Source organism: Drosophila arizonae, chromosome 2 (assembly GCF_054131065.1).
Source record: "Drosophila arizonae isolate 15081-1271.41 chromosome 2, UAZ_ARI_1.0, whole genome shotgun sequence".
NCBI classification, from domain to species: domain Eukaryota; kingdom Metazoa; phylum Arthropoda; class Insecta; order Diptera; family Drosophilidae; genus Drosophila; species Drosophila arizonae.
In genome coordinates, this window is record NC_142922.1 from 17685616 (window position 1) to 17710662 (window position 25047).

At 40.7% G+C, this 25047-nt stretch overlaps 2 protein-coding genes and 2 long non-coding RNA genes across 7 annotated transcripts; 1 reads left to right on the forward strand and 3 right to left on the reverse strand.

The window, feature by feature from the left end:
* Positions 1-2011: 2011 nt before the first annotated feature.
* Positions 2012-3247, reverse strand: LOC149270467 (uncharacterized). Its single transcript, XM_089461984.1, has 2 exons — positions 3004-3247; positions 2012-2942 (listed from the first exon to the last, which is right to left on the reverse strand). The coding sequence occupies exon 2, from the start codon at positions 2934-2936 to the stop codon at positions 2280-2282; it is 657 nt and encodes a 218-aa protein (XP_089318110.1). The 5' UTR covers positions 2937-2942; positions 3004-3247; the 3' UTR covers positions 2012-2279.
* Positions 3248-13514: 10267 nt separating this feature from the next.
* LOC149270468 (uncharacterized) lies at positions 13515-16064 on the reverse strand. Of its 4 annotated transcripts, XR_016270273.1 has the most exons (4): positions 14938-16062; positions 14761-14870; positions 14149-14679; positions 13515-13810 (listed from the first exon to the last, which is right to left on the reverse strand). It is a non-coding gene; the product is annotated as an uncharacterized LOC149270468 (long non-coding RNA). The 4 variants fall into 4 exon arrangements; XR_016270274.1 differs by having other exon boundaries at positions 14748-16064; XR_016270271.1 differs by having other exon boundaries at positions 14761-16062.
* A 4961-nt stretch (positions 16065-21025) lies between these two features.
* LOC108612159 (uncharacterized) lies at positions 21026-21592 on the reverse strand. The gene is made up of 3 exons (XR_001915761.2): positions 21436-21592; positions 21193-21371; positions 21026-21132 (listed from the first exon to the last, which is right to left on the reverse strand). It is a non-coding gene; the product is annotated as an uncharacterized LOC108612159 (long non-coding RNA).
* A 54-nt stretch (positions 21593-21646) lies between these two features.
* Positions 21647-24205, forward strand: LOC108609345 (esterase-5B-like). Its single transcript, XM_018001119.2, has 2 exons — positions 21647-23814; positions 23871-24205. The coding sequence occupies exons 1-2, from the start codon at positions 22431-22433 to the stop codon at positions 24113-24115; spliced, it is 1629 nt and encodes a 542-aa protein (XP_017856608.1). The 5' UTR covers positions 21647-22430; the 3' UTR covers positions 24116-24205.
* The last annotated feature ends 842 nt before the right edge of the window (positions 24206-25047 follow it).

Below are 25047 nucleotides of genomic sequence, written 5' to 3' on the forward strand. Positions count from 1 at the left end.
ATGCTGGTATGTGTATAGCAAGCATGTAAATTAATTGATTATAATGGAATAAAAAATATTACAAATTCCATATATATATAGATATATTGTATGTGTAGCACACAAGAGTTAAGCGCGGAGTATTCGAAATACTTATAAATTGCATTTAAAATGTTATGAAACAACAGCCAGAAAATCTCGTAAAATTTATAGAGAGTGCAGAGTTCATTGTGTATGAAGCAGCAGGCGAATTGCATCGATTTCGATTTATTTACGTCATTTTATAATTGTGCAAAAGAGAAGTAAAACATAACACGATATTTATGTACATGCACGAGCCATACAATAACAACACGGATCCATAAAAATTCCCAATTTAATATGAATGCAAGGAAATGTGTCTTTTATTTGGATTTTACACGCAGCAATTGCGAGTGCGAAAAAGAAAGCCAACAAGTTAATGCGCGGAAAAAAACAATTAAACGCTTTATTGCAATTAGCCGCTGCACACGAACTTAAAGTCCAAATAATCGAGTATACATTCATTATATGCAATGCAAATAAACACACACACACACACACGCACACACTTATATACAATGCGCATCGGCTGGCAGTTGTCATCACGGGGCGTATGAGTAACCAGCCTGTCGCTCATTAATAAAATCCAACTGCAAGCAGCTGCAACTAAATGAGGCAACAACACTGTGGTGAACAGCCCGTGGGGCCACGCAACTCTCCCAGTCTCCCACGCTCTCATCCTCACTTCATTCATCGAATCGTGATTTTTGTTGCTGCTCGCCTTTCATACTTCACACTCCTTTCAAGGCCTCTGCAAATAAACACGTATCAAATGTTTGCGGTCTCTGCGGTCAGCCGTCTTTGAGCTGCAGGAAAGTCTCCGCCTTTCACGCCTCGATTATAATTCCCTTTAATTGAACTCCCCTCTCAACTTAAATAGCTAACTATTTAATCCAACACCCACTTCAATGTTGAGCCATGCATTTTAGACCGTAAGTCAAGTCGATGGTATAGCGAATATATATATATATATAATTAACTATAAAACGAAATCAAAATACATTTCTAAGTCCTTAAGTGTTTTTCATAAAATTAATTAAAATGTGACTCGAGGCCAGCTTAGTCACATCTACTTAATTAAACTAATTAACTTAATAATCGTCTGACGCCCTAATCGAAGCATGGCAAGAGCAATGCAAAAACAAAAAATAATTATAAAAAAAAATCAATACGAAAAAAACTGCATTAGCAAAAACGTTAAATCTACTTAACTGTAAATATAACATACTTATATATATATATATGCCAATAGAGCGCGAATGCATAATACGAAACGATAAATTTTAACAAAATTAAAATAATACATATACACCACTATACATATACATATGCAGTTATGTGCGAACATATAGCGAAATTACCGTTAAGTACCAACTAATTGCAGCAACAAAAGAAAAACAACGTACTTATATATGTAAACGAAAATAAACTATGTGAAAACTCTCAACAGAGAAAATTTATTGCATTGAATAAATAATAATCTGAATAATTAACTAACAAACAAAGAAATCATTTTTCATATCCTGATTGGCATGCCGTTATTTTAAACAAATATATTTATGATTGGAGCAATGAGACTGGAAAAATGGAGTGAAATCTATTTGAGCCTTGACTCTTGGCATTTTACAGTTGCTGTAACAGTGGAAAGCGTGGAGAGCGTAAATGGAATATAAATTCACAGATCAATTGGTAAGTTGCTCTACATACTTGAGGAAAGGTAAGTTTTGAGTAAGTTCTGTTACTCTTTAACTTCTCAGCGCTTAAGGGTCGAATAATTCGGAATTTTAGTTGTAAAAGAATATAAATCAAGAGCTCAGCTTTTATTATTGAATGCCATTATGCTAACGTTTGAAAATTTCATATTTATTAAATATGGAATTTTACATACCTTTATAGAAAAAATAATAATAAAATAAATTTAATATTTTACATTAATACTTCAGATATAAACATGAAATTTCGCACAAGTGCTCACAAAAAAAAAAAAAAAAAAAAAAAAAAAAAAAAAAAAAAAATCATTACATTTAAATATTTAAACTTAATATAGATTTTTCTTAAAAAATATATATAGCTTATCTATTAGAAGACTTCAGAAAACTTTCAAGCAAGCATTTTACACATACATAACTAATATGAGGTACAGATTATTCCAAATCACTTTAAACTTCAAATACATTTCAGCTATGTCGAGGCGTACTTAGACAAATTGAATACCTCTCTTAAATAGAGACTTCACTGATGGGCAGTAGCGACTGGGATACGGACTCGATGATAATTTGTCGCGATTGTGCGCTTGGGGCAAAGCCTCGCACGACCATGGTCATTTGAGCATTCTTTTTGCCACGTGCCACCAGCTGACCCACAGCATAGGCCAGCACACGGCCCGTCTCGCGCTGCACGGCTATGGCTGGGACCAGGCTGAAGATGACCGAGTCGACGCTGCTGCCGCGCTGCTCGAGCGGGCAGTGCATTGCCTCGGCCAGTTTGTGGGCCATGGTGTAGACTGAGTCCTCATCGACCTTGATGCCTAGGTCACAGCTCTCGACGGCGGTCGTCAGAAGGCGGCGTGTGATATCCACGATGTTTATGTTGCAGGCCAGCTTCATCAGGCAGTTGGCAGGAGCTGCAGTCGACTCTCTGATCGTGTTCAATGTGGCTTTCGTAATGTTGCGCTGCGTCTCGAGATCAACATCAATCTGTGCCACGAATTCACCCACATCATGATTTTGTACACCTATGAAAGCGGGCGACCGGCCTCGGCTGCCTAGGTTTTCGTTAAGCCCATGGATGTACCACTCGAGCGGGGGCTTAAAAGGTGTAGCTATGAAAGTATTCGTCACTGCCTCCACCTTAAGATCGCGTAAGTTTCCAGCCATAATAATCTAAAAAAAAACATCTGTTAAGCGACGCTTCCATTTATATTATATTACATTATAAACTTACGATTTCTTAAGTTGGTAAAAACTTGCTTACAAGTAACTTATTTATGTTTATTGTTTTAATAGTAATTATCTAACCTTGTTCATTTTCAGTGTATTTTTTATTCGTAATAAGAACTATCGATATTTTTGTACATATCGTAAAGAAGAGTTGCACAGGCATGCAGACACAGTCTAGCGATATTTGCATAAGCCTATCGCAAGAGCTAGACATATTTTACCATACCTAAAATCAAGAGGTGCAATTTGTCAGACTTACATAAATATACACAAATACTACATTATAGCTTATATACTACCAAAAACGAATATGTTTACAAATCCATCGATTGCTTGAATGTATAGCAAACCTACTCTAATTTTCCATGCACGGCATTGAGTCATCTTTAATAATGCTTCCAGCAAACACGCACTTACATACATATGTACCTATGTATACAGTACACAGGTACGTGCCAGAACACAGGTAGGAATTCATCGGCTTGAATGTCGATTTAACCTCCTTCCGGAAGCTTGTAAATACTACGCATATGCATACATACAGATGTATGTATGTGAGTGCAGGTGACAGTATGCGTGTATAAAATATACATATATACACATACTATATACTGGATATGTATGTAGACATTGCCCCGATTGGGCCAAGGTCCTCAGGTAATTGGGATAGAATCGATGCTCTGCAACAAGGTCGAGCATTGTCAAACGGATGCATTCGAAATTTCTATTAACACAGCGCAGCAGAGCATGTCAGCTTCAAGTAGAGTATATTCATGGCATGACGAACTCAGACAGACGACGGCTTATCCATCTACATTCCGCCATAAGCTGCAGCTTTTAGGGTATAAGTATTGTCGGCTTCTAGCCTAGAGCCTAAGCGCTTGTTTTGAGCGAATGGTCGGCCGACTAGATTGATTGAGTGTAATGGAAGCAGTTTAATTGAAAAATTCAAGAAAAGAACTGGGAACTGAAAAGTTTAAATTAATTGCGAACTCGTAAATAGAACAACAGACACAATCGTAGTCGAGAAATTGCCATTTGAACAAAAGATAAGAGTTGCTGTAAAGCCCAATAGCTGCTAGTTGGGAATTCGTATATGTATGTACTATATAAAGGAGAGTGAAAGGATACATCTCACATATATATATCATAAATATGTACATCTCTAACATTACCAAGCCGTAGAGTCGTCAAGTTTCAAGAGCTGCATTTAAATCGTGCTCGCATCGCCAGGCGCCACATCCTCAACTTTGGCACGTCGCATTCAGATGCTGGAATAAGCTGCGCAGAGGCCACATCATTTTCAAAATGAGATCTAATGAGTGCACATTCAGGCCAAAAGGAAGCTGGTTAGCTGGCAAGCCGAGCGGTGACCGACTAGCGCGTCTACTTCCTTGTACTTCAAACAGGGTCAAACTGAGTAGGAAATGCAAAGTGCATTCACATTTTGATTTCATTATTGCCTTTCACTACTAATCTGACTTCCGTGTGCAAGCTTCCATCTGGCGCTTGAATGCAATCAATGGCCCCCATTATGGACGTCGACTACTCGCACAAGGTGAGAGGCATTGAAATGCAGCTCAAGAAGCCGTCGTGGGCGGACAGGCGAGAGGGCAGGGTGCGGGCCTGTGAGAGGTTGAGCCAATGCCTGTGGATGGTAAATCCGGAAAAGCGGCGAGTGCCAAGCTTCTTACAGCCACGACCAGAAAACGTTCCCCGCTTCGGCACCTGGGCGGAAAACTTTTGGATGTCAGTGTTAGTTGAGCGCTTTGTGTGCGGTTTGAAAGAGATTTTCGTTTTGTGGAAAGCCGGCAACAAAAATATGTTTTTCGTGAGAGGCTGCAAGGATTTGCGGCTTTACTAAATGAATAGAGGGCTGTAAACTTGAGAGCCAAACTTGAGCACGAAAGAGATTGGCTACCCAGTCATATAGATGAGACAAATTATCATTCAGCTTAAAATTCTACAAAATATCAGACGTGGCATAAATTGACATAGGTATTGCATTGTGTTGCGAAAAATTAAGAATATCTGCACTCTCTATCTCCCATTTTTGACAGGCCCCAATGTGAAATGCCTCACATAAATCACCGCCGAATGGCAATAAAATAAATAAAAGAAACTTTGAAAAGTGAGCCAAAATACTGCCCAGCCTTTATCGGGCCAAAATATAATGCGAAACGGAACGGAAACAAGCAAGAGCGCACAGGCTGGACCATGGGCAAGGACAACGAGCCTGCGACGAAGGTCGCTGAACAGGATAACGAATTTCCGTCGCACCGAAAATAAGAGAATTAAGTTCTGTATCAATGGCAAAGGCAATGGCATTAAAGTTTGGCATTTAAACAGAAAAAAGGGGAACAAATGCGAAAAGGGTGCCCAAACGGAAGGCAAAATGGCGACACCGGACATGAAATAATTTCAATTTTGTGCATTTCCTTGCGCGCCAGATTGTCTTGAAGATGGGCCCAAGTCAAAGGAAAATATTAAAAGGGAATTTACAATTTTAATAAACTTTCACCACGCACAACTTTCTGGAGCCTTGGCTGGTCTACGCCTCTATCTCTCTCCTCCTCTCTCTGTCTCTGTTAGCCTCTCTCTCCTTCACGCCTTAAAAGCCGCAAAGTGGCGTTGCCTTTGCACTACTTGGCTCAAATGTCCGCTGGGAATGGGGCGTCATTGCTTTACACTTTTCTTCTAGCACTTTTCATTCATTTAATTTTGGCGCTGCGGCAGGTGCGGCAGGAGGAGAGGGGCTCCACAACAGATGGCACTTGGGTATTTAACGTTCGCTAATGCCCCGCGGCCGTTGCGGTGCAAATGGGACGTGGCTGCAGCCGAAAAGAGACGGCGACAGTTGGCGGCCGTTTCCTAATTACAAATCAGCGGTGGCGCCCCAAAAAGGAGCACACTAAAACAACGCAAAGGCGAACAAAAAAATATCCTTGCAACAACAACAGCAACGAAAAGCCGCACAGAGAAATTACAAATTTTTCGCTGTGCTCTTTTTTTTTCCTTTTCGTTCGCTGTTTTGTTGTTGTTGCTTTCTTGCGACTTTCTGGGTCAACAATTATGCAAAATACTCTTAGACCGTCGCATTTATCTGTCCTTTCGGCTGCGGACCTTAAACACAAAGAGCTGCCACGCCCTCTCTCTCGCACTCTTCGCTCCCCTCGACTGCCACCACTAGCTGCGATCCCCAAGGACTACTGCTGGTCATCCGTTTTATAATTAGTTCGCTGCTGCGCAACACCCAAGCGAGAGCGAAAGAGAGAGAGAGAGAGAGATAGTGAGTGTGAGTGAGAGAGAGCGACAATTGAAAACAGTTTCTAAACGAGACTTTAAGATTAAATTGTTTGAAATTTTGTTGAGTGCTTCGCACGATTATGGAGAATTCCAGCCAACCCAGCCAGGGGTCTATGGCCTTGAAATCGACTAATGTGATTGTTTTTGCATTTACAATTCGATTTTTTTCGCCATATCAGACGTTAATTGATGTAGTGCATTAGCATCATTGGCTTTACAATGAAAAGGCTGTTGAAGTTAGGGAAGTTCATAAAGTAATTTCTCTTCTAGGGAATATGTTTGATATAAAGGGCATTTAATTGAAAATTTTAATAGAAGGTGTGTCTGGTCTTTGAATATAATATAAATGATATATATAAAATGTTTAAGTTGAAAATGTATTACAATTAGTGCAGTTAATCTCTGTGCAAAGATAATTGTGAGTATGGGAATTGATAAGAGTTTTAATAAGCAAATAATACCTGAAAGTATAATAAATTATCTGGGTAGAGATAGGAAAACGGAATAGGCTATAGACAAAAATGTTAAAAATTAAAAAGAAAGTGTTTTATATAATAATATATATTAATTATAATAATAAATCATATTTAAAATTTCCTTTGGAAAAGTGTTACGTTGCCTTAAACATCTTCCATATAACTGTAACTACACATTTAAGAGCTCAAAAGAGTTTTTAAAGGTAAATAATGCTTAAATCTATAATAAATCACATTTGAAGAGTTTCATCAAAGAACAGTTACTATCTAAATGTATCTATAAACGGCAATCCCAAGTTATCCCAGGATCTAGCATTAGCTCTGGTTGGTCTACGGCTGTTTGGGCCTCTTGGCTGTGCAATAAGTAATTTAATAGTCTCGTACTTTCTTGTTCTTGTTCAATCACTTGTTTCAGGCCGCTCTTGCGGTTTCGGCCAGAAAGTTGTGGCTGTTGTGTGGCAAGGCAAACGCTTGGCTCCAGTCGGCATTATAGGCCAGTGCGCTGTGTGTGCTGCCTACGGCAAGTGCAAGTGACATCATTAACTTTTTCTTGCCTCTTCGAAGCGCTTCCTAGCTGACTGCCTGGCTGGCTGGTTGGTTGGCTGGCTGGCTGGCTGTTGGCTCTTGCAGCATTTCTGTTGCACCTTCCGTTCGGCCGGGAAACAGTTGAAATAAAATGTCGAAAAAGTTTGCTGAACCCAGCAGCAGCGAGCAGAGGACCAGCTTACGGTTGCCCGTTGTGGTTGCAGTCTGCAGTTGATGCTGCCCCAATGCCACCTCGGCCCTGGCGAGGCGCCTTTGTTTCCGGCCGAGCATCGGCAGGCTGCGTTGCTGTGCTTATTGATTTGTATATTGAAACTACATTACCAGCCGAGAGCTGTCGGACCAAGTTTATTTGAACTTTTTCATTGGGTGTGTGGCTATTGGCCAAGCTCTCATTTCTTTTGCTCTTTGCCCGCTCTCGCCCATAGTTCAGTTTATTTAATGCTATTTGTTGCATGTCAAGAGTCGCTCTTCAGCCCCACAGAGTGCCCAGCTCGACATTTACTTAATAATATTTTGTGAGCCCTCAGCTAAGGCTAGCAAAACTCACAAAGTGAATGAAAACATTTCTTAGCCCTGACTAAGGCCGAGCAAATAGCAGTGCATACAGTTTGCCAGTAAACGCGTTAAGAAAACTTGTTGTCTCATCACAGAATCCAGGCGTGCCACTCCCGCGACTGGCCGCCTTTCCTCCTCTCCCCTCTTTCTTGTACTGGCCAGCTGGCCCCAAAAGCCAGCCAACGAGACATGATTTTGAACTTGTATGGCGAACGGGCTGCCGCTGTGCGAGTGACATTTGCAGCTGACATGGAAATACCTAAATGCACACACACACACACACACAGTTGCACCCACGCACCCACACACCCATAAGCACACACGTCTTGCGAGCGCTTGCGGCGCATTTCGAGCAGCCACGCCCACCATAATGCTGTGGGCCGGGCAGACAATAGTTGGCTCCTAAGTAACCTCAACCTCATTCGCAGTCCAGCCACTCACACAATGGGAAGCACATGTACATGCATATATACATGTAGATATATGTATATCTAATATATGTGATTCAATTGCAGCCAAAGCAAAGTTTGTTTCAGACAAAATTTAGTTAAAGCATTGGTTAATTAAGTACTTGAAATACAATTAAACATGGGAATTCCCTTAACAGTAGTTATATATAATTCATTCTGCAAATTTTATGCATGCTTTTGCTCTTTCGATTCCACTGTACTCTCAGTTGCCTTGTCACACAATTTCATTTGTTGTTATGCACTCAAGAGGTCATCGTCGACGCTGTATGATTACGCGGCTCTTCTCGCCCAGCAGCCGCCTGTAGTCGTTCTCCCTTGTTCTCGGAAAGTTTCCCAGCTGATTTCCCCTCGCTGACATTGGGGCCGCCGTAGTATTTGTTACTTATTCTAGTTATGCCCAGCGGTGCCTTCCAAAGAGAGCAGCGCACATCTCACATCTCTAGCAGGGGTCGGGCAATCTCTGTGTGTGTGTGTGTGGGTGCGTCGCCTTATCCGACATGGCTGCATATCGAGGTTACAACTTGACAATAGTTCAACTCGACTTGCTGCCCACTCCCACGTCCTCATTGGCCTTAGCCGCCCGTAGACCGGGCTCAGCGCTCAGCGGTTACGTATACGCCGCGTTAACTTGTCGCCCTTGTCATCGTCGCAGCTGCCGGCTGCTCGCTGCAGCTATGCCAACCAATATGCAAGACGGCTCTCGACCACTGCTCCGCTCCATAAGCCACATGGCCAGCCCCACCCTGCCCCGCCCCTGCTGCTGCAGGGCGCAGATCGTGACCCAAATTATTTACACAAAATACAACAAGAGCGCGTGTGTGTGTGTCACTGTGTGTTTCTGTCTGCTGCATGCAGTCGCAAGTGTGTCGTGTCTTCAAGTTGTTTGACAACCGCCCCAGCCCTACCTTCTCTCTCTCACTCTCTCCCTCTCTGCTCTCTTCTTGAGCACATCCCTGCAGCACTTCATCTATGTACAAATCGGCATTTGGCTGTGCGCAGATTTTCGAGGTTAATGCGTGCAAAAGTTTGAAATTAGTAAATTTCCTTTCTTCCTATCTTGCAGTCCACACACACACCCGCACACACACACACCCTGCTCCCAGGCACGCTCCACACTCCATTTTCTCAAAGTCGAGTCCTGGCTGGTTATAAGTGCATCTAATTTATTTGTATTTTGTGTTTGTGTTACAGTGCGTATACGTGATACTTGCTTTTTGCTACCGCCTCTGCTTACCAAAATGCAGCAAAAACAAATATGAGCGACCACAACAACAGCAACAAGCAGAAGAAGAAGAAGACGAAGACCCACAAAACATTGTAGGCGACACTGGCACTCGTTTAAATTAAAGTTTTTGACCCAAATTTATGTTAGAAGTTGATATTTTCTTTAGCATTAGTTGTTCTGCTCCCAGTATCCTTAGCTCCTTCCGCCCCCTCCCACGCCTTTTGTGCCCGCCCAGCTGCCCCGTGCAATATTCTAAAAAGCAACATACGTGACAGTATTTTGTAATTTTGCGTGCCAGCGACAAAATGAGTTCATTCCGAGTTGCGTCTAAGGAAATGCACTTTTTGCTCCCCTCCTGCCTCTCTCAAGCAGTCCCCCGCCACGAGCCCTGCCCTGGCCCACCCGCCGGGAGACTTATGAAGAAGCTGAAAGTCTTTGTGTGCGACTTTAGTTGCAGTAATGGCAGACTAAATTCTCAAAAATGTTCTCATGTTTCTGGCATTCTGTGTGTGACCACGTGCTGCTCTTGTTTTCAATTAAATTGGATTTAGAATTTAGAATTTGACGCAGGAAAGACCACCCCTCCCCCTCCCACTTCGCCCTGCTAAAAGCTTTGCTGCATTTGCTTATTCATTTCAAATTTTGAGCAAGGCCAACCAAACCCAGCGAAATTGATAATGAAAATACTTTATGAAACATCGTTTCTTGGAAATGAAGTAAGATAAGTATATTTCCTCTAAGCTCTGAAGCTATCAGGAATACTATGGGAAGGAAAAAGAGGAAATAAATTGGAATTCAATGCTAAAACTATTTCCATGGGAGTTGAGAGTTTAGTTAATCTATAATTTATTTTCTCTATATTTTTCCATAAGCTTTCTACTCGACCCACATTAAGAATAGATTTACTGCTCCTATATAGCATAATTTCGAACGCTTCGAAAATCAATTTCCCAATTTGACTGCTGCTCATTTGATTAGAAAGAAATAATTGTGTCAGGCCGAGCAATATATATAAAATGGGCTAAATATGCAGAGAAGCATAGACAAAGAGCAGACTGAAATGTGCTCAACTACTTAAATATTGATTGCCATGAAGATTGCCGGCTCTGCTTTTGTGCAGCTGTAATTAGATTCCGTTTTCTGTTTCTGTTTCAACAGATTGTAAGTAGCACATTCAAGAGTAACAGTATCTTATCTGGGCGCTAGCCTAATTAAACAGCTAGAGGGGCGTGGCGGCGGGCGGCGGGCGGCAGGCGATGGCAGGACGGCCAAGAAGCCTGGCAAATTGTTCAAAATGAGTTAGTCAAACATGGCGCAAGGCCACGCCGCCGGCAACATAGCAAATAGAAACACAAGCATAAGTAAAAATGAAAAAAGTAATATATATATATACATACATATTATGTATATCTAAATTCAGGAAAGAATTGGTCAGTTTGGAATACGCTGAACTTTGGCTGCCCTAAACTAGCAGAAGAGATAAATATAAAACATAAATAAATAGTTATATTTTATTTAACATCTACTCTTATAAAAAATGTGAGTATATGTATAAAAAAAAAATAATATAGATATATATATATATATATACTTATAAATAAAAGTATTAATACTTTTATCAACTTTAAATATTTAAAAAAAATAAAAATAAAATGTAATTATGTAATGATACAGTATATAATGATACAGTATATTATAACTATTTTATGTATAAATATAATTATTTGTATCCAAAGATCAGAATAAACTTTTGGCTTTACACAAGAAATATTTATGCGTATACCAAACTTAAGACACATATAGTTTCTACGCATTATTCCTTCAACTTGCAGCTTGCAGAATCCGTAATATCTATCTGATATGAGAGTATAAAACAAGAAAAATAACGGACAATGAGGGAGGGGAAACGCAGCAGTGAATGGGAGCCTGGGGAACCGTGGACTGTGCGCAGAGTCTGGGCATCGTGCTCATGAATATGTACATGTGTACGAATATATGTATGCTCGTTTGTATGTATGCATGTATGCATGTATGTGTGTGTGTACGCGCGGGTGTGTGTCTGTGTGTGTGGAGTGGACAACTATGTGCGTTGCGTGCTGGTTGCTGGCCAGCGCCGCGTGCTAATTATGATGAAAGATTTCTGCATCTTTTAGCGTTAATCCATTTGGAAAATTAGAAATGAAAATTTAATGAGATTTCCACCAACTTTTCCCGACATTTGCGTATATTTTCCACACTTTAGGGATTTTTTTCTGTTTTTTTCTTTTTTTTGTACTTTTTTCACATCGCATGGCAATTAGCGTGCTCCCTTTAAGGCGTCCAAAGCAGAAACTAATAATTGAATGGAAACAGTGTGCGGCAGGCGACTGGCGGAGAGGCAGTGGGGAAAAGTCTGGAAAAAGTTGAAAAACTATTGACAGAAGCTATTGATGTTGCCATCTGGCCGAAGTTATCGAGCATCGTGAGAGCAAAGTTCCCATTGGCGACGTGTCAGTGGATATCTCAATCTGCAGTCGCCTTCGCTCTGCTCGTGCAGGGCAAGGCAACTTCTTTGCCAAGGAGGGTGGGGGCAAACGCTTGTAATGTCATCAGTCATTCATTACGTTTTATGAAGTAAGTGTGCTTCTAAAACGAACATTAATTTCTACCCAACAGCCAGCAATTAACGCGACTCGACCCAGCCAGGCGTCAACGGAAAAATGTCTCCCTTGGAGCTCGCAGTTGTGCTTTATAACACGTTTTTAATTACCCGTTTCGCGGCGTTTGGGGACCAGCAATATGGCAATCCAGCAATAGGGCAATACGGCAATACAGCAATGAGCGAGTGCAACTTGAAAACAATTAAAAATGTCGTAATTGTCGCATTAATGTTTTTCTGATAACATTTTTGCACTTGGCACGCGGCCAGGCCCAGGCCCTGAGACAGTGCTGTAATTGCCGAGCACGCAACACAACAGGACTTACCGAAAAGAATGTCAATAAAAACTTAATTAAAGAAACTGAAAATGATATTTTTATAGACAGTTATCATGTCCAGCCCAGCAAATGTTCCCAGCTGCCTCGTTCTATTTATGCAAAACTAATAAAAAACAAGTAAGAAAGCTCCAGTCGAGACTGCTCGAGTAGGAGATACCCTGAACCCTCCAAGCTGATATTCTAATCATTCTGCACTTCTTTTATGCACACATACATACACATGCATCCACACGCACGGATAAGCCAGTGCTCTGCTAACTGCGCAGTAAGCAGCGACTGCGCTTGGGCTGCGCTGCAGTATGGGCAATATTATGAGAATTTATTTGTTAAATAATTTCTTTTGTAGACATACGATCTTAATGAAACTTTTAGAGCGTAATCATATGGTGAATGTGTGTGTATATTCCAAAGCCCAAGTCTCTAGTATTTGAAATACGCTTTTTACAAAAGTGAGGGTAAGGGAGTGAATTTAAGGGTGGGGGGTAAATTTTAACAAAAACCGAAATTGTATAAATTGCATATAAGCATACATTAAAAATTTGGAGACTCTAGCAATAAGGGTGTAGAAGATATAATTTTATAACTGGTTTTCGATAATGTTTTTTGTCGATAAAAAAAGATCGGGATGAGTTATCGATTTTTAATGATAAACTTGATATGCGCGCTGTAATTACGGACATTTAAAAAAAAATTTGAAGTCTCTAGCTCTTATATCTTCTGAAATCGACGCGTTCATACATACGGACGGACGGACGGACGGACGGACGGACGGACGGACAGACAGACGGACAGGGCCAAATCGACTCAGCTCGTCGCCCTGATCAAGAATATATATACTTTGTGGGGTCTGCCACGCCTCCTTCTGCCTGTTACATACTTTTAACAAAACCATTATACCCTGATTTCCCATTTTCAATGGGTTCAGGGTATAACAAAACGAAAATGAGTAAAAATTGCGTTCTTTTTTCTTTTATTTTTGGGTTCTATTTATCGTCAAACCATGTTGCGTGGCCATAAAACATGGCCGAGTCTGTACTTAATGGCCAGCCCATGGGCCAGCGTGCTAGCCTCGAATCATTAAACGCACTTGTGACCCCCAGCGTACGCCTCACACCCGCACGGACGACTCTAACGGCTTGTCGCTAAGCGGCTGTACCTCCTGGACATCTCTATGCAGCCGTCATCGTAGCACTCCTCTGATCCAATGCTCTAAATCATGGCAAATAGTTTCGAAACGTATGCAACTAAGTGCGTAATCTATGAAGAAGAAGAAATAAGTTTAAAAAATATTCCGCTTATTCAAGTGTTAAATCTAAAGGTGTTCTATATATTGAAAACAAGAAATAGATCTAAAATATCAGAGGGCTTTCATAGCTTGGTGCCAAAAAAGAAAACTAAGTTTGCAATTCACATAGTATTTAGCCTCAATTAAATGGTTGGGCTGCTAGCCGTACTTTGCTGCCCTTATCAACAGGGAAACGTAACGTTAAACCCCTTCAGAGGTTCCCTTCGGCGAAATAGCTCAGATACATATTTCAATCTTAATGAAAATGGTTACAGTTCAGAGTTGGCTTCAATAACCAACATTTTCTTACCGACGGCGCTGCTGTTAATGTAATTACCACAGCATTTTTCTTTTGCCGCACACGCACACACACACACACACATACACATATATCCTGTGCACTGACATATTCTGAAAGGACGAGCCGTTACTGACAGAGACGCCGGCAGAAAACTCCTTCAATTGGCGCAATGGACTTATCAGCCAATGGCCTCAGCTCCACTTTCTTCTTTGTCTCTCCCTCTCTGACACTCTCTCTCTCACTCTCCCGCTCTCTGTCTGTCCGTTGGTGCCATATTAAGCATGTGCGTGCCTCTACGTATACTCATTAAAATTGACCAGCCATTATTACAGGAACGTGCCTTTCTTTGCCGAGTAATTTATTCGACTCCTTTGATGCGGGCGACACGGAGGAGTGACTTCAGCTGCCGGGACGTTACTTCCAGCAGCCACTGTGCGTACGTATGCTTTAATAGGTCCACTCCATTATAATGCTGATAACAGTTTATTTATTTAGCATTTACAGCATATGTATGTACATAAATATTATCAGCTTGTTTTGCTTGAAGTAGAAACGTGGCCGACGCCGAATATTATTAATTTTATTATTAATTGAAGCACACAACTTACCCAATCTACTTACTGTAGTACTGTAGTAGTAGTACGGAGTTGGCCTGGCATGAGATGAGTGTGGAGCCGCATGTGCTTGGGGCTGGCTGGCTGGCCCATTGTCTGAATTGACATATCTGCATTCTATGCCATTGAAATTTTATAAATCATGTGCAGATTTACTTTCTTTTTTGCTCTCTAACATACATACATATATCTTTTATTTCGGCACACACACACACACAGATGTCCGTGTGCTGTGCGGCTGTTCGTTTATGGTAGAGGCGAAAAGCCACAAAACACATTCATCAAATCCGCAAAGTCATTCATCATGGGTAATATATTTGACATTGTCAGTGATGGATAAATACTACGGACTGCCATACGGAGAGTGGCCCACTGGGCCAGCCGAAAGCAAATGGCAACAGAAAGAGCGACAGCAACAGCAATACCAAAGGCAACAAAAACAAACTACAACTACGGGATAAGATATTCCGCAACATGAGCTGCGCCGGAAGCATATCATCTGCACGAATTTTGCGTTTCGCTGCATGAAAATTGCCTTTAAATTGTTTTTGTTTTTTTTTTTCTGTCTGTATTTCACTGACGAAAATCCATGAGCACAGGTGATTCGAACTATGCGAGTCGGCGTAACAGTGTTTCTATGTACATACATACATACATACATGCATATGCTGTCGCATGAAATTAAGGGATTTGGAGTTGACGTGATGAAAATATGGCACTGATTTAAATTTATTGTAAATGAATATTAAATTCCAAAATAGTTTTTACTCGAAATGCTTTTAATCTTTATATTTTTGTCAGAGTCATTGCAATTGAATTAGGAGTTAGCATCGGAACTTCATTTAATGTTGCTATCGAAAATGTGAATTCGGAGCATTACATTTGTATTATTTCCAAAACTTATTATACCAGACTGCAATTTATTTGGCAGATTTTGAAGAAAGTTTACTTTTTAGGATCATTTGTTATATTACTTAACACACAGTATTTATATACATACATATGTATGTACTTACTATGTCGGGGACTTTACTCATAACGTTTACTTTCTATATTTATAGACATGTATAACTACGCTCTCCAACAAGTTCCTAATTTGTCTCTCTTCCCTTTCAATTTAATTGCTGCCTCTTTATATCGTTTGGCACTTTTGGCTGCTCTTTCCACATTGCTCACAAGCGCCAACACACATACATACACTTCTTTTTCATTAGAGGCCTTCATGCCATCTCGTTCTCTCTCAGCAACTGCCGAGACCGAGCTCAGCAACACCTACATATATCTATCCCACTCTCATGGAGTGCCAATTTGAGTAAACTAAGAAGCGAGCTGCCAACTCGAGCAATTCCTCCCATACCACTGTCGGAATGAGACGCTATGTTGTTGGACAATATACTATGCCTTTACATTATATTCGATATATTATATTTGGGCTGCTTAAATAAAATCGAGATTCCTACGTCTCGTCCCTTGATTTGCTTATTGATTTCAGCTTTATTTCATGAGCAGAAGGAGCATAAGTGCAAATGAATATGAATTAGATGGGAACTCTTTGGTTATTTAGTTGGTTCTTTGCTTATCTGAATGGGTAAATAGTTTTTCGCTGTGGGAAAATTGTTATTAATGGGCAGCGCCTGCTATAAAGTGACCAATTTCGGGCGCTTCTCGCCGAGTTTCTTTCTTATTTCAATTTCCGGCAGTTTTGGCGCGCAACGCGTTAAGTTGTCATTTGGTGACGGGCAAAGAGCGCCAAATAGAAATGTGGACTGAAATGGGCGAAAAACTTTTGAAATAACTTCAAATGCGCGTGCAGAAAAAATGAACGAGCGAATGGGAAGCGAAAGCGTGCGGCATAAAGAAAATTGTGGAAAGTGCTGCCGCGTCTAGGAACAGGCAAACTGTTTTTGTGCTTTTAGAAGGCAACTAAGCGCGAAAAGTTTCGCTTTTCGTTCGGCAAGGACAACAACAAGACGAAAGGACGAACGCGCAAGCAAAGATGGTGTTCTAAATAAAATAAATTCGATTCGCATTTGCCGAGCTGCGAACTTAGTGGGCCGCGGCAGCACTGTCCAGAGGCCTCTGCTCCACCAGCACATTCATCGCTCTTTTTGTGAACAGTTCGTGTGTGTGTGGCTGGGTGTGGGTGTGTGGGTGAGAGAGTGCCTTGAAGACTCACTGCCACATTAATTTCACTTCTTATAAATCTCGTAAGATGTTCCATTTTTGTTTTTGGTGCTTTTTTTCCGCTGGCAAGCGAATTTGCCTGCACATAAATTATTTGATATTAAAGCCAAGCCATAGCCGCTTTAAAGTCCTGGCCAAACTCTATATATCATCTTCTATCGGCACAATTAGGCAAGCACTGGGGAACGTTTTCAATTTGTGTCAATATTTTAATCGTTCTCGATTAATTTCGTTTGTGAGCATCATTTTTCAATATGCTAAATTTGTTTGCCCCGCAAATATTGACTGAAGCCTAATTTCGGCAATATTTTCCAATTACATTAGGATTATGTTTGAGCAGGTTGTACGCGGCGTGAGGTCTATTGGGATTACGTGGTTAATTTGAAAATATATATTGGGTATATAAGCGAGCAGCCCTGTTGCTTGCCAGAAGTTTGTAAACTCCTAAACAATTCGGGGGGGTAGAATGACGTCGTCTGGCTTATTTATATTATACCCATACTGAAGAAACTCTGATGGGAGATATCGTATATATCACACTCTCATCTCATCTCATCTCTATCCATTTAATAACCTCTAGCTAACGCAAAAAGTAAAAGGTTGCATTTGGCTCGTTGTAAGTAGAATTAAAAAGTATATTCCGCTAATGCATAAATTGGGCGATAGCCATAAAAATAATGGTAAATGGTAAATAAAATGCGCCAAAATGTAATGAAAACAAACAAAACTATAAATTCGAACTAACCCATAAAACTTTATTGGCAAAACATTTAGTGTGCACATAAACATGAAAGTTTTATTCTTTTTGTTTTTGTGGCTCTGTTGTATAGTATATAACGAGTTTATACAGTAAATACAGATATATGTATATACATACATATATGTACATATTTAATCATGGTAAAAGCCAAATTAGGCTGCTGGTATAAGCAACTACAACTTTTTCGTTGATCTACCTTTGATTCCAGGCCGAGTAAGCAAAGTTAATTTGTTTAAGTAAAATTTCATAATATTCACAATAAAAAATGCTTTCTTGAAGTTTCCCAAAATATTGTATTTAAACAGCGATCAATCGAAATTTTGGTTCATTGTGGCTTGATTTGCTAATATAATTGAGACTCGATAGTTCGAACCCCGCTAAATCAAAAATCGCGGTAAATTGAAAAAAAAAAAAAATAAATAAATCTATGCCCTTGAAAGAAATTCTCGATAATTTGAATTTTTCTGTACATCAAAAAAAAAAAAAAAAAAAAAAAAAAAACTAAACCTCGTGCCGTTTCGAATTATCGGGATTATGCTTTATATATTTCTTTAACAGAATCACTGACCAAAGAACAGTCAGTGGCAGAACTAAAATTTTTACTGTATTACAATTGTACGAAAGACAATGAGAATGAAACAAAAAACAAATTTAATTTTGTTATCGACTATCTATATTCAAATTGCCATCACTATTTCATCTATAACATCCATTGGAAGAAGCTTTCTTACATACATACATTCTTTATACATACAAATATATGTACATATATTTGTATATGTATGTGCAACTACAAGGCAAATATAATCAGTGTCCACCTTATGAAAAGAATACTTAATGCATGAACAAATCTTAAAGACCTCTGTAAATGACTCTTGAAACGCATATTATTATGGTACATTTATTTCGCCTCAATTAAGTAGCAATTAGAGGGACCGAAATTCCCACAGGTACGCCTAATTTATTTGAGTAGGAATGGCCAAACGAACCTGCAGCTGCCCAGCTTAGCTTTCGGCAAGTTGTCATATTGATTTTGGCCTTGTTCTGCATGGTGTCTCTCAAATTTACATGTGTCCTGTGCGAGGACCCCAAAACAAGCAGTTGGGATGGGAGCTACCTCAACAATTAAGCTAAAACGATTCTTTGTGTGGTTTACGTTGACCGTAATTATAAGTTAAGCTGCTATTAATTATGGTGCCTAATAGAGTTCTGGAGGGGGGGCGGGTCTGCACGGTGCCAGCCCCGAAACTCACATATGCTTAACCTCAATGTCACATCCACATGCAATGAGATGAGGGAGAGGGAGTTATCGCCGACATCAGCAAAATGTATCCGTAGGCTAATCTGTCGGGAACGTTGAGCAAATCGCTTCCGTCTGCCCCACCTGCACCGCCCCCAGCGCAACCACCTTTCACCCGACCCAAATGAAATGCAAATTAATTCGCCAATAGCGAAAGTTTTGCATCAAATTTGCATGTCAGCCACACTCGACCCCACCCACGCCTCAAGCCGCCCAACTGTTGTTGCTAATTAGCAATAAATTTGGATATTTGCCGCAATTGTAAATAGCTGCAAATATGAAATATTGCTGTTGATGCCACGTACTTGATACAATATTGGGGTTAATCAGTTGGTAATCCTTTGGAACAGCCAGCTAGCTATTTGAAAAGTAATCAAGCGCGCTGGTGAGAGAGAGAGAGAGTACAGCATTTTCCCAGCTTCGCCTGCGAATAAGTGAAGGGAGCTCAAGTGAGAGACCCATAAATCAATTTGAAATGAAATGTACACTCCATGTACTTATCCCGTCTGTCTTTATTTCGAGAAAATCTGCTACGTACTCCGGCTATTGGCACACACACACACACAAACATATACACATACACGCGTACAATGTTGCTGTGCTGTTCTACATAAATTTTCCGTGAAAATCTGCATAAAATCAACGCTAACAAGCTCCATCCACGGAAGCCAGACAAACATCCTTGGCTGCGTTTCCTTCTGGCCGGGCTTCTTTTTAACGGAGGAATGGGCCGGACGGATCTCAGTTACAATTCCGTACAATGTTCCCATTCTGCAATCACTTCCCACAGCTGTTGTTGCTGTTGCCAGCAAATTGACTAAAACTAAGTTTGACTGAACAATGCGGAAAATTAGCTGAAGCGAGCTTATAGAGAGCTGGAGCCCAAGTTCTCTTGGAGTAAAACAGGTACATGTGTAGAGAGAGAAAGTTTAATAACCTGCATGAATAAACCATAATCACTAACCAGAGATTAGTGCTATAATTCATATGTATTTAACTTCCTGTTCGAACAGCATTTAAAGTATCTGCTGCCATTCGAATTTCGACAACTGCAAAGTATGCTAAAAATGCACTCGAGCAAATAATCTACTGCACTGTGGCTATAGTGGAATAGGACTTAGTAAATGCGCCCATTAATTTAGACCAAGAATGCAATAGTTTGAGAAACTTGCGAGATGCGGTCAAGCGGAACTGATACTCAATTTGGAGCTTCACTTTCACTCCGGCCATCAAATTGGTCGGAGACGCAAAAGGCGTAAGCCCAACTTGAGGGGGAGGAGGGCAGCCAAACACTAATTGCCAATCAAGCTGAGCTGTTAGGCAGGTGGGCCTGAGCCATACTGCGATTTGACCAATCCGGAAGGGGGCCCAGCAATGGGACTATGAACTGTTGACACGGAAACTAACTTAACTCTGGTTTGCAGCAAATGTAAAACAGAAAGTTTGCAGTCAAGTTTACGACTGTATGCAGCAGTCGTAAACTTGGAACAGGCAGACGAGTGCGGACAGCCCCTGTATATACCCATCTGCGATTACACATATATATACTTATATGTGTAGAGGTATATGCATATATTTATATGAAATGTAAGACGCAACTAGACTGTAGCTTCAGCTGCAACGCTCCATGGATAACAAACGACTTTATGTTTATGTAAATGACGAGAAATACAATGGCATCCGGAGTGCAAAATATGATCAACGTACGTTACGGGGCCCATTTCAGGCGTATAAACTTTAAATTGCCCGACTCAAATACAACAGCTCTGCAAATGTATCTATTTTTATATAAAGAAACATACACACATATGCACATGTATGCATGCACACACACACACACACGGCTGAAAAACTACAATACATAAAAATTCCATTATAGAAAATCCGAATGTCCCGAGTATTTTCTTTACTTCGAACTCCATTTGCATGCAGTCAGAGTTGCGAAATTGCTTATGCAAAGCACTTTACTACCACGAACCAAAAACTTTACCAAGCCAACGCCATCCCAGAAATTTTATAACCGGCTCATTAAATTAAACAATTCAATATTGTCTTTATTTTTGCTTTTTAGACTCTGTAGGGCCCATTATTATTATTATTCTCCTGTTACGCCAATACAGCTGCAAAGAGTAAGACTGCAAGAGAGGAGCGAATTGAGTCATACGAGCTGGTATCGAAGAGCTTTAGAATCTTACTATAGTTACGCCTGGGCACGTGAACGATGCATACGACATTCAATTGCGTGACCGCATGATATATGTATGCTATATATCTGAACATTTTTTCACAACATACGTCGCCACTAGCTATTCCACTTATCTTCTTTTGCCCAGAAGAGTTCGACATTTTAGATGCGCTTCTTGGGGAGAGTAGCCTGCTCGTAATATTTAAGCTGTCGATATGAAAATTAATTAAATTTAAAAACAATTAATAAATACCTGACAAATAAAAGTTGGGAAAAGTTGTCTCCTCACGTTCTCTGCTCGGATTGACAAAAGAGCAACTTTACAATCGATTCTTCGATAACAATGCCATAGGGACAAAATACAAATATCCGTAATATGGAACGAGTAGAAATGGAACATATTCAATGCTTCGAAATGCTGTAATCATCAATACACTGGATTTCCAATTGCCTGAAATGGGAAGGGGATCAGTTTTTTTTTTTTTTTTCGATTTACACAGATATTTAAATTATCGAGAACGAATTTTGTTCAAAGAGACAGAATTATTTTAAATTTATTGCCATTTTCGATTTAGCGGGGTACAAATTATCGAGACTCTACTGTGCATATATTTTTCCCTTCCCAGCTTCGAATCTAATGATAGGTTCTTGATTTGCGATAATTGTTAATTATGACTATATAAAATATACCATTTAAGCTTGGACACGCAACTGAATTGAAGCTGAATGAAGCTTGACAGGGCGGCGCGCCGCAATCATTAGTTGAGGCGGGGTTGATGGATATACAGTCCGATACAATTCCAGTTCAATTCAATCAAAGATAGGTATTTACAGATTTACATTCATAATTAAACATTAGCTCGTCAAGTTGTTCGCCCTTTAGCCGTAATTAAATTCGGAAATTCTAGTGAGGTTTCGTATGAACTGCAGTTGGCAGACGAAAATTGCATCTATGAAGCTGAAAACACGGCCAGCTAATACATGTATTTTCTAGCGTTTAGCTAATACCAGAGTAATTATTGTGATTTAAGCTAGGTACGTAAATATGAGTTTGTGGTCTTGAACGCGGACATTAGCTCGTTTAGCTTCAACATATACTTATTCCGATAACACGCACACTCGAACTGTGAATATTCAGTGCCACAGCCACGCCCCATAAATAATTGAGCCTGCAATGGCAGCAAATAAAAAGAGAATGACGTACAATCGCTTGTCGCAGTTCGAATTAAGGGCTCGCGATAGATTATCATGTCTCGATTAACATTATCGATATGTTGGCTGTGTCTGTCTCTGGTCTGGTCGGACGTGGCCTGGGCCGATCCTTTGCTAGTGGACATATCCAATGGACAGCTGCGTGGAAGGGACAGAGGCGACTACTATAGCTACGAGTCGATACCTTATGCGGAACCACCGATTGGCAGTCTTCGCCTTGAGGCACCGCAACCTTACAAACGTCAGTGGAGCGAGGTGTTCGATGCCACGAAGCCACCAGAGTTCTGTTTGCAGTCCAGTCTATTTCTTCACGGCGAAATAATTGGCAACGAGGACTGCCTTACCGTGAGTGTGTACAGGCCAAAGAATGCGAGCCGGAGCAGCTTTCCCGTCATGGCCTACATTCACGGAGGAGCCTTTATGTTCGGAGGGGTCATGGAGTATGGGCACGAGCTCATCATGACTGCTGGCAATTTCATCATGGTGAAGATCAGCTATCGATTGGGACCTTTGGGTTTCCTGAGCGCGGGAGATGCAGATTTGCCGGGGAACTTTGGCCTGAAGGATCAGCGATTGGCTCTGCAATGGATCAAGGAGAATATCGCCAGCTTTGGCGGAGAGCCGAAGAACGTTATGCTAATGGGTCACTCCGCTGGCGGTGCTTCAGTCCACTACCAACAGCTGCATGGAGGACTAGAAGGTATGGTCAAGGTGGCTGTTTCGCTCAGTGGAAGTGCATTGTGTCCTTGGGCTACTCAATCTGATGAAAGGCAGAAGGCGTTTAAGCTGGGGCATGTATTGGAATGTAACGTGAATGGGACTTCCTTGGAACTAAAGCGCTGCCTGCAGTCAAAGGACCCCAGGGACATTGTCGGCGCTGTAAAGCACTTTATGGTATTCGGCTACGTACCCGTCGCACCCTTTGGCCCAGTTGTTGAGGCTGCCGACACAGTAGAGCCTTTCCTCACCCAACAACCTGCCGAGGCAATGAAGAGTGGAGAATATTCACAAATTCCTTGGCTTTTGTCTTATACTCTCGAGGAGGGTGGCTTTAATGCGGCACTTTTCCTGGAAAAGAGTGATGAAGACGACAAGGAATTAATTGAAGTATTAAACATGCGCTGGAATGAACTAGCTCCAGATCTATTGTTTTATCGCCACACAATCAACAATACTGAAGATCTGAATCGGTATTCGCAAGAGTTGAAATACCAATATTTGGGGGATCGCAACTTCAGCTTTGATAGTTATTTGGACTTGCAGCGCATGTTTTCGGATATTTTGTTTAAGAACCCTATTCAGAGAACTCTCGAATTGACTCGTTCACAGCGAAAGAGTCCCTTTTACTGCTACGCTTACGACAATCCTCCCGATTTTGGCGTGGGACACTGGCTGTCTGGCCGCACTGATGTATTTCTAGGTAAATTTATATTCAAGAGAGTCCTTAGTTCTGTGTAAATTGATATTATTTTGTAGGCACTGTACATTGTGATGATCTTTACCTCATGCTGAACAGCGCCGTACATGAAAATCTGCGTTCGGATGAGCAAATCATATCTAAAAATTTCTTACAAATGCTTCTAGACTTCGTGGAAAGCGAAAAAGGCCTGCTCACATACGATACGTGTCAGTTTAAAGATATTGCAGGCCAAGGCAAGATGGAGCTGGTTTACATAACCCGCGAGGGTTGTGAGAATAAGCAGGTGGAGAAAATTCCATGAGTCCCTTGGAGTGAAGCTGGTTTCTATTTTGTTTACAAGATTTTTGAAAGGATTTTGAATTATATTGTATTTAAAAAAAAAAAACAAAAAGATTTTTTAAAGGGATTATGAATTAAATGGAATTTAAAGAAATAAAAGACGATGGGATAGATCTTATCTTATGATAGAAATTATTTTAATACTAGTGCAGGCTCTCGCTTGATATTCGGGTTACATAGGTTAGCTCATCACCATGACAGCTTTAGTGTGGGTGCTTAAAATCTTCTCGCATAATCGATTGGAGCTCCCTTGTTCGTTAAGCGGATTTGGGGCAGCAGGCTACATGCCAGATTTATTACGCATACGTTGGGCACTTTTTATGGCTGCGAAGTGTGAGAGAGTCTCAAAAGTGCTATTCCGAATAGTAGTATACGAAATACAAAAGAAACAATCTTCATAAAAACTCGTATAATATAAGCAATTACTTGGCTTCTAGGGTAAAGCACTTTACGATTTCATACTTGTTGGCTGTAGCTGTTGCCTCAGCTATGGTTTGACGCGGAAACTAAACCTGAAGCTGGAAGTGGAGTTGGAGTTGTAGTTGGAGTTTGGGCGAGAGCCAATGCTGTGGTTACTCAATCAATATTGGATTTTTACCACAATCAGAGGCGGACAGACATATGAAGAATTTATTGAATTTGCTTGGCGGGGGTTTGTTTGCCGGACAACAGTAGAGAGAGAGAGACGAAAGAATCGAGAAAAACGAAAGAAAACAAATAGTCTGGATGTACAAATAAATTAAATTAAAACGTATACAAACATAAATTATTTAGAGATAATGTAGTGGCCCAATCGCATGCCGAATGCCGAATACCGAATGCCAAATGCCAAATGCCAAAGATCCAGAGACTGGCCAAGTTCTCGGGAGCTACTAACAATAAGCAGACAGCCAC